Source organism: Jaculus jaculus, chromosome 10 (genome assembly GCF_020740685.1).
Source record: "Jaculus jaculus isolate mJacJac1 chromosome 10, mJacJac1.mat.Y.cur, whole genome shotgun sequence".
Lineage (NCBI taxonomy): Eukaryota > Metazoa > Chordata > Mammalia > Rodentia > Dipodidae > Jaculus > Jaculus jaculus.
The window spans coordinates 84,296,504-84,306,924 of NC_059111.1; the positions used below are offsets into that span (position 1 = coordinate 84,296,504).

The 10,421-nt window shown below is 44.3% G+C and overlaps 1 protein-coding gene across 2 annotated transcripts; it reads left to right on the forward strand.

The window, feature by feature from the left end:
- The first annotated feature begins 1,783 nt into the window (after positions 1–1,783).
- Lmod2 (leiomodin 2) lies at positions 1,784–9,766 on the forward strand. 2 transcript variants are annotated; one of them, XM_004658600.2, is made up of 3 exons: positions 1,784–2,060; positions 7,743–9,100; positions 9,627–9,766. In XM_004658600.2, the coding sequence occupies exons 1-3, from the start codon at positions 1,784–1,786 to the stop codon at positions 9,651–9,653; spliced, it is 1,662 nt and encodes a 553-aa protein (XP_004658657.2). In that variant the 3' UTR covers positions 9,654–9,766. The 2 variants fall into 2 exon arrangements, with proteins under 2 accessions (XP_004658657.2, XP_045017053.1); XM_045161118.1 differs by having other exon boundaries at positions 1,784–2,056; positions 7,736–9,100.
- The last annotated feature ends 655 nt before the right edge of the window (positions 9,767–10,421 follow it).

Consider the following 10,421-nt stretch of genomic DNA (forward strand, 5'->3'; position numbering starts at 1 on the left):
TAACTCAACAAGACATGTCAATTTAGAAATAACTATTAAACTTGAATATTTTACTAAAGAAAACATAATATGGCTAATAAACACATGAACTTATGCTCAGATTCATTAATTATTAGGGAAATGAAAATGAAAACTATCTTTTCACACTCACTAAAGTGACTGTAATCAAAAACATAAGAATAGACTTAAAAGAAACTAGAAATCTCATCTACTGCACTGGGAATATATTGGCCAGTTCATAAAATAATTTTGCAGTTTCTCAAAGAATGAGTTTACTATATAGTCCAGTAGTGCTACTCCTATATGTTAGAAAGATAGAAGTATTCAAATATTTACATGCAAGTACTTATAGCATCATTATTCGCAACTCAAGCCTAAAAACAACCTATAATTGACCAACTGCTGAATGTATATATATTATACATGAATTAATAACTGCATATTTTATGCACATATATGTCACACAACTGTTTGCTAAGATGGCGTTAGGGTGAAGTCCTGTGAACTGTGAACATTTTAACACAATCAGAAGAATAAGTGTATATATGTATGATTACAAGTTAACAACTCTTCAATTTTCAGCTCAAATACAAAACTATGTTGAAAAATTTTTAATATTTTATTTATTTATGAGAGAGAGAGAGAGAGAGAGAGAGAGAGAAAATAGGTGCACCAATGTCTCCAGCTACTGCAAATGAATTCCAGATGCATGTGCCACCTTGTGTAGCTTATGTGGGTCCTGGGGAATTGAACTTGGGTCCTTTGGCTTTGCAGGCATGTGCCTTAACCACTAAGCCATCCCTTCAGCCCCTGTGTTGAAATTTTAACACTACTTGGTCTTAGCTCTGTGCTCCCGGGCTAGTTACTTAACCTCTCAGGTTCTGTACTCATAAAATATGGACCCTATTAACACACCTCACAGGACATGGATTAATTATGTGAAATACGTAAAACACTTAACATTGGGGTAGCAGAGTGCTGTTCTTAATAAATCATCCCCACTATTATTCTTCTTCCTGGTGTTGAGCTGAAGTCTGGTCTTTTAGTCACACTACTGGGGAGAAGGAAGGCACTTGGCGAAGTGGCAGAAGCCACTTGTGCACCTTCTGCCACCTGCTTTCAAAGGTTTTCACTTAATTTCTGAGTTTAGATTGCCAAAATCCACACGTGCAGATTATGCTGTTCATCCCAAAGGATTTATGACTAGGAAAATTGAATGTAACCTGTAAAGTACACCAAATTATAAAATCCTGTATTATGGCATCTGTCTCCATCTACACAGCCACTTGTTGAAGAACCAGTATGACCACCCATGATTCTTCTCAACCCCCACGTTCATAATGAAAGAATCTTTTCACAGCCATGGTGGCCACAGCAAGCGCTTTTCAGAGCAAAGTTTATCCGTTGCTGTTTGAACACAAAGTGAGAGAACCATGTCACTCCCTATCTGAAACACCCTGCCTCTCCTCATGAACTATCAGGCTCAGCTAAATATGGCCCTGGCCACTGTGGTTAATAATCCTTGCTGGTTCTGAGACCTCCATCCACCACTGATGTGACATTCTTTGTGTTCAAATGTCTAGCTGACGTCTGATGCTTAAAACAGCCCATGCTTTCACCCTCTCCACATTGTCACAGGCCTGCATCACCACTCTTAAAAGGCTCCCGAAGCCACTCCTCACACCAGCTGCTGACCAGCTTGCCGCTTGCCTCCCTGCCTGCCTCTGCTTGCCTTGAATGCCTGATTCTTTCAGATCCTGGGGGGTCTGACCACGCAGGGACCATGTCGACCTTTGGTTACAGGAGAGGACTTAGTAAATATGAATCCATCGACGAGGATGAGCTCCTGGCCTCCCTGTCAGCTGAGGAGCTTAAGGAGCTCGAGAGGGAACTGGAAGACATTGAACCTGATCGTACCCTCCCGGTGGGGCTAAGACAAAAGAGCCTAACAGAGAAAACTCCCACGGGGAACTTCAGCAGAGAGGCACTGATGGCCTATTGGGAAAAGGAGTCTCAAAAACTCTTGGAGAAGGAACGGCTGGGGGAATGTGGAAAGGTAGGCTTCAGGGAACTATTCCCTGGCTACACCCACTGCCCTTCCTGTACTTCAGATCCAGGCATCATCACTTTAACTTTCTTATAACCCACTCATACCACTTACTGAAACCTTTCCCTTCACATGTGTGTCTACTCAATGGGTCATATAGGTTGGGGGGGGGGGAACTCAGCTGGGGTGTTTTTGTTGAGTAAAAATGGCAACCTCAAGAAGCAAATACTTTTCATCACCAGAGTATCAATTTAAATGTGTTATAAGTTGGTGATGTGCCTAACATGTTTCTGGTTGAAATTTTTTTTCTCTCAGTTAAGTACATTTATTTCCTGATGTTTTGACTTTAGTAATGGCAGCAGTGAAAGTAATTCAATGTTCCGTACACCAGGAAGTGCAAGGTGGTGGGAAGTACGTGGGATGCAAGTCAAAGGTCTCCATCTTCAGTCCTCTGTCCCTAAGATGTGAGACTTTGGATAGACATTCATCTCTCCAGGATTCTCTCCATCTGACCCCCAATGAAGTTCCGTGGAGGATTTATTTTGTGTTTTAAAAATCCCTTTGAGACCTTGATATGTTTTAGACCTTTTTCCTGAAGAAAAAACCATGCACACAATTTTACGCAGAATTTCAAAATGATGACACACATCTGAAGGCCCAGATGTATTTCTAAGAGTACTTCCAACCTTTCAATGGTGACTTCCTATACTTCAGATCCAGGCATCATCACTTTAACTTTCTTATAACCCACTCATACCACTTACTGAAACCTTTCTGGAGGCCAGAAAATGTGCTCATCTCAGAGCATTCAGGACTACTGAGCTCTTGTGCATTTCCCAGGGTAGAGTTACTTTGAATTTGCCAATGATTTTCATTACCGGCAGGAAGTTCAGAAGACTAATTTCTGGGAAAGTCATTGTAGCAATATTAGCATAAGAAAACAATTCCTGAGTTTGTGGAAGAATGTTGGTGAGGAGCAAACAGCTTTAAACCTTTCAGTGTGCCACTGAGATCACTTAAATACAAACTGGTTCACTGCAATGGCCACCCGCCATGGTACTAATCTGGAAGCTGGGGGATGATGTTGATGATAAGTGCACGCACCACATTTGCAGCAAGATACGTGTGAACCTGGTTCATGTCAGTCATCGCAGGAAGGGCCACTGGGACTAGGCCAGGGTCCGTCAAGGCCACCATGGCTGCCTGCACCGAAGAACTGGAAGGGAGGTGAGACCAGACACCCGTGGCCAGCCAGGATTTGGGCTGGTCAGTTCCTCTGTAACTATCAGTATGAGGTGGAGTTTTGTTTTGTTTTATTTTATTATTTATTTATTTTTTATTTTTGTTTTTTTGAGGGTCTCACTCTAGCCCAGGCCGACCTGGAACTCACTATGTAGTCTCAGGGTGGCCCCAAACTCACGGCGATCCTCCTCCCTCTGCCTCCCGAATGCTGGGATTAAAGGCGTGCGCCATCACGGCTGGCCCTCTTGTTTTATCTTATTTTTGTTTGAAGTTTCAAAAGTCTTGCCAAATACGATGACATTTTCATTGCAGTTATTAAAAATTTCCCCTTATATAGAAAGAATAAAAGTGTTTCTGAAAACTCAGGACATGCAGGTACTTACGGCAATAACTTGACAAAGGCATTTTAATGTCACAATGTCCTGACAGTGGTGGGAACCGAAGGACAAAGGCTGTTGTCAGCTGCTGTTGAAACCCACCTGAGGCTGCCAAGGGCTTTGCTGACCTTGCCAATGGCTTATCAGCCCAATTAGAGTAGCTGTGTTCTTCATGAACTCTGATTCCTCTCTGGGCGGGTTAGCTTCTCTAGCTCCGCCATCCCAGCCAGCCAGCTGTCTGTGTAGTCACAAGGCACTTTGAGCAGAAGCCTGCTGATGGAGGGTGTAAATCCATTTCTGTCACAGGGAAAATCTCAACACAGCTGCGGGGGGTGGGGAAGCAGTGGCTGCACTAGGAAAAGCACAGGCGGGACCGTGAGGAAGAGCTAGGGTTTGGGTGAGGGGACAAGACCAGGCTGCTGGCGCGGGGCAAGCCTGGGAAAATCCTGCGTGGCACCTATCAAATGACGAGTTTCTCTCTCTGCCCACCTGGGTTCACATACGCACTCACTACATCAGGGCTCCTGGTTCCTGGGGTGCTCAGTGCTGCAGCTTTCTAACACCGGTAGCTGCTGGGTCTCAGGCACAGGTTTTCCTCTCAGGACCTCCTTTCACTCTTAACCTTTCTGCACTGAACCTACAGTGGTGGACAGTTTATAAGTCCAACTGGAATTGAAACTAATCTCTGCTGGCATAAAAATGGGGCCTCTGCAAACACTGGGCAACCAACCAGCAGGATAAACATTACTTGGAGCATCAAGAACCTTGATTCTAGGGCTCCCCCAAATCTGCTGGATGAAACACTCTGGGGACAGGACCCACCAGTCTGTGTGCTAACAAGCCTTCTTGGTATTCTTACTATACATGCCAACATTTGGACTATAACAACCTCTCAACTATAATGTAGCTTCTTTGGGACCCAGAGAGATTTAGTGGCTTGTTTAAAATCAGCCAGCTTCTCACAGACGAGCAGGAAGCAGAGCTGAAAGCCACAGCTCTCCTTCCACAAGGCTGTGATGTGATCAGCAGAGGCTATTCAGCTCCTTCTTGTCTTTCTGATTTCCCATGTGCACCAGTACTCGCACTCTCCCTCTCTAGTCCCTCACCACCTCATCCCCCACCTCTGCACCCGATGCCCACCCTCCCAGCTCCACTCCCTGACAGATCAGGGCTAACTCCAAAGCAGTGGTGTGTAGGAGAGCAATGCCCCCCACCCATGCGTGAGCCAGTCACAAAAGAACAAGCATTATCTATATATCATCCTGCCTCCCCTCTGCCTTTTTCCTCCTGATATTCTCTTTCCAGATCTTCCCACCTCAGATGACCAACCATCTTCTAGGTTGCCCAGGACTGTCAAGATTTTAGAGCTAAAAATCCTGTAGCCTGGGAAACCTCCCTGGCTCAGGCAAACCAACCAGAACAGTTGGTCGCCTTACCCCGCACAATGCATCGATAATTTCTTCTAGGGTTAGTCCTGACCTTGAGCAGCTGTTAACCAATATCAACTTAGATGCTCAATAGAGTCCCCACATGTCTACTGTCTACTAAACACAAATCAGTGAAGTGTGATAAGCACTTTATGGCAGGTGGCAAAATAGCAAGAATAATTTAAGGAAGTGACAGAAAAGGTTTTCTGGAAGAGGTGTCATTTAGATATTATGTGGAAACTCATGCTGCTGGGTGATTTTTTCAGACATTCTCTTTCCAGGTGCATTTTTTGGGGGGAGTAATGACAGATTTTTCAGCTAGAACCCAAAGGTCTTAAAAAGATTAAAGAAATAAAGTTCAGTAGTTGCATGAAAGAAAAGACAGTATACTTTGGATATAACACAAGGCTCCAAATACCAAAAGAGTTAAACATTCAGGTAAAGTAAGCACACATCGCTAATGTAGGCCAGAATTTCCAGAATTTATACAAGGGGATCAGGTGTGGGTGTGAGAACAGTTTATTATGGTTGTTTTCTCTAGCCAATCCATTCCCTTCCTTGCTGGGCTTTTTTGTCATTGGGTTAACTTGCAACCCTCCATGAAATCATGTACGCACGCCGCACACTCTCATCCTTCCACCTCAGGATACTCCTAAAGAAACAAATAAATTAAGCCTAGACAGGTCATCCCAGGAGTAGTTGACCCCTTCCCAGGCCATCACTTGGTGCCTGCCACTCCAAACAAATAGATAACCGGAGGCTCTGTTATGACAGCAACTGGGCAAACAAACCTGGAGACTAACGCAGTGTTTTTCAAGTTCCATCCATGTGCCTCAGGCCACAGGACCTCTTGGAGCCAAAAGAAATGACCAGTATGGAGGAACGAGTCAGGGCTCTGGGGACAAGGGAAGGTGGCAGGAATTCACAGAACACGCGAAGAAGAATGACAAAAATCATGAAGGGAATTGGACAATTCAGCACTTTTAGACTTTTCTTATAGGAGATAAGAGATATTTGGGAGTCTGTACCACAGGACTTGTAAACAGACCGAGACAAAATGAAACTGGTTTACCTGAAAGCCTTTCATAATTGATAGATGCTAAAAAGTTTAAAACCAATAGGCTGGGCAAGGACTTTATGATTTTCTACTTTTCTCCGTGGCCCACATTGCTCGATGGGATCCGTTAAGGCCAAGGATCTTTCCCCCCACCCCTGGTCCTTTGCAAACTGTCTCATTTAACCTTGGGCTTGTTGGAGGTTTCAAGTTGATTTGCCAAAAGGGGTGATGCCAATTATTTTTAATTTATTAATTTATTTCTTTTTGCATAGAGTGAAGTTTTGATCTGCTATTCTGATCAGCAATATTAGGGTAAAGTGGAGTTCCTGTGCTGGGCTATATCACAAAGTCACACAAATCCTGAAGCACAAACAGTGCCCTGCTTCAGCTGACCTGGAGGCAAACAGGGCAGAGGGCACTTGGCTCTCTCACATCTCATCTGCCGGCTTGAATAATAGAATTCCTCTTCTCCTTCTCCCCCTCCTCCTTCTCCTCCTCCCTCTTCTTCTCCTTCTCTTTCTCCTTCTTTTTTAGTGATACTGTGCCTCACGTATACCAGTCAAACACTCTATTATGAGCTATATCCAATCTCTTATTTATTATTTGAGAGAGACAGAGGGATAGTGAGAAAGAGAGAATGAGCACACCAGGGCCTCCAGCCACTGCAAACGAACTCCAGATGCGTGTGGCCCCTTGTGCATGTGGCTTACATGGGTCCTCATAGTCAAGTGCCTTGACCGTTAAGCCATATCTCCAGCCCCTGATCTCAGTTTCTGTTTTGAGACAGGACATATGTTCGTTTGTTGCTCATACTGAGCCAGAACTCACTTTATATATCAGATAAGCCTTGAATTTGTGATCCTCCTGCCTCAGCCTCCCATGTAGCTAAGTTTCCTATGAGGACTATGCTACCGGGCCTAACACATTTTTAAAAATTGAGAAAAATGGAAGCCATTAACATGTAATTTTTTGCTGTCATTTGTTTGGTATGGAGCTATAAAAGATGGAGAGCTGATTCGGGAGGGAGGTTTGGATTTCCAAACCTGTAAGAAGTCAAAAGGTTGAAACTTTTGTTCAAGGTTTTCCAAAAAATGGAAGTTCTGATTTATTTCTTCAAAATGACAAAAAGATCATATATTTTTATCCAAATCCGGTATGCTGGCTATTTATCAGAAGACACATATTTACAGAAAAAGCTGCTACCAGGTTTGGCATGAAATAGTGGCCTTGGTGGGTTGAGCTAGAGAGACCAGAGAGGCAGAGGTATGTTAACCCTCTTCATTAAAGCCTTTTGCATTACTTGCCTTTGGGATTAAAAAAATATATATTTATACTTATATATGAGAAAGAGAGAGGGAGAAAATGGATGTGCCAGGTCTTCTAGCCACTGCAAACCAGCTGCAGACTCATACTACACCATGTGCATCTGGTTTAGGTGGGTTCTGTGGAATCAAACCTGGGTCCTTGGGCTTCACAGGCAATCATCTTAACTGCTCAGCCATCTCTCCAGCCCCTTGGGTCTTTTATAAATTCATAAAACATGCTTCAAGTGAAAAACTTAATGATGTTGCCACTCCTTCCTTAGGTTGCAGAAGAAGACAAGGAGGACCTTGAGGAAGAGCTCCTCTTTACGGAGTGCAACAGCGAGGTGTCAGAGGAGGTGTACACGGAAGAGGAAGAAGAGGAAGGAGGAGGACAGGAGGAGTCTCAGGGGGAGGAGGAAGAGGAGGAGAGCGAAGAGGACAGTGAGGAAGAGGAAAAAACAATTGAACCTGCAAAAGCTATCAATGGAACAGTCAACTACAGTGACGTCAACACTGACAACCCTAAGCCCAAGATATTTAAAAGTCAAATAGAAAACATAAATTTAACCAATGGCAGCAGCGGGCGCAACACAGAGTCGCCAGCGGCCATTCACCCTTGTGGGAATCCCACGGTGATTGAGGACGCCCTGGAAAAGATTCAGAACAACGACCCCGACGTGACAGAAGTCAACCTGAACAACATTGAGAACATCACCACGCCCACCCTGGCCCGCTTTGCAGAGGCCCTCCGGCACAACACGGTGGTCAAGACGGTCAGCCTGGCCAACACGCACGCCGACGACGCCGCGGCCACGGCCATTGCGGACATGCTCAAGGTGAACAGGCACATCACCAGCGTCAACGTGGAGTCCAACTTCATCACCGGGAAGGGGATCCTGGCCATCATGAGAGCCCTGCAGAACAACACGGTGCTCACCGAGCTGCGCTTCCACAACCAGAGGCACATCATGGGCAGCCAGGTGGAGATGGAGATCGTGAAGCTCCTGAAGGAGAACACCACGCTGCTGAGGCTGGGCTACCACTTCGAGCTCCCGGGACCAAGAATGAGCATGACCAGCATTCTGACGAGAAATATGGATAAGCAGAGGCAAAAGCGGTTGCAGGAGCAAAAACAGCAAGAGGGCTATGACGGGGGAGCCAATCTGAGGACCAAAGTCTGGCACAGAGGAACACCTGGCTCTTCTCCCTACGGATCTCCTAGGCAGTCTCCCTGGTCATCCCCTAAAGTCCCCAAGAAAGTCCAGACTGCAGGGAGCAGACCCCTGTCTCCTGTGGTCCCGCCTCCTCCTCCTCCTCCTCCTCCTCCTCCTCCACAAAAGCTGCCACCGCCTCCTCCCCCACCCCCACCTCCACTGCCAGAGAAAAAACTCATCACCAGAAACATTGCAGAAGTCATCAAACAGCAGGAGAATGCCCAGCGGGCATTACAAAATGGACAGAGAAAGAAGAAAGGGAAGAAGGTTAAGAAACAGCCAAACAATATTCTGAAGGAAATAAAGAATTCTCTGAGGTCAGTGCAAGAGAAGAAGATGGAAGAAGGTTCCAGACCTTCCACCCCACAGAGATCAGCTCATGATAACCTTATGGAAGCCATTCGGGGCAGCAGCATCAGACAGCTAAGGAGGGTAAGTCACCCGAACAGATGTTTGGGTCCACATTTAACAAGTGAGTCACTGTCCATGGCATGGCCACTAGCAAAAGTCACCGTTCCAAATGCTTATTCATATTTTAAATGATTTTTATGTGTGAGAGTCAGCAAGCCAAGTGTGAACATGAGGCGGGACAGATGAGTGGCTGAGTGTGTGAGCACATTCCATAGGCGAGGTTATCTCCAGGACACCTTCTTAGCATCTGTCAGGACCCTTTTCATATCTTACAGCATATATACATTTCAATTTCCCTTATATGAACACCGAAGCATATAATCTACATGCTCAAAAGATGCATCAGCTGTCAGAAATATCACCACAACACTGCAAGTGATTTGCAACCAACCTTACAATACAAAAAGTGTGACGTATACAGCAAAATGAATTCATATGAGAGTACTTATCTCAGAGGATAATGCCAGAGGGAGGCCCCGACGTGATTATTATTTACTTCACTGTGTGTGTGCTTCACTGAAAGAAAAATCCCCTGTTTTTTTTGTAGGTGGAAGTTCCTGAAGCTCTGCGGTAAAAAAGCACACATTCTAGAAGAGGAAACGGAACTGTTTAGTGGCGTTCCTGGAAATGCGTTGCAAGATGTTTCTACAATACCTTCTTTCATTTGAAATACTCCTTGACTTTAAAGCTAGCATCACCTGGAATTCCAAAGAGAATTTGAAGAAGTAATCCGCATGTTTCTCCTGTAAATACAAAAATATTTTTTTTTTAATGTTGTGAGATGTGAAAGGGTAAGAAGTGATTAAAGATGCTCTTGTCTGTGGATGTCTTAGTGACTCTGAGCACTGATCACTTAAAGAAATGTGCTGGTATTTTTGTAATCCTGGTAAGTTTAGATTGAAATTTTTCTCCCCCTTTTTGTAAAAGACAAACTAATATTTTTCTGAGTTGGTAATTTATGTTGGGTATATAAGTAACATTGCTCATTATTAAAATTATTACATGCTCTCAGTCATTAGAATTTGCCTTTTTGTTGTTGTTGTTGTTTCTTCAGGTCTAAGAAAGTTTCACTCAATCTTTTTCTAAAGGACTAGAAACAAGAACTTTTCTAAAAAGGCTCTTTGAGTGGTAGTAAGACAAAGGGCTGGGAAAGATCCCTACATGTCCATTGTCCTGGACCTATAGGTGTGAGAACTTGATGGCCATGGATGTGCCATGTTTTCTTAAATCTAACAGGCAACCAGAAAATAGTTGTTATTTATTAGGAATATCAATTACTCCTGGAAAGATAAATTGGAAAGTTGAGGAAGTTCTTGGTTGGGAGGAAATGAGGGTTAGCATA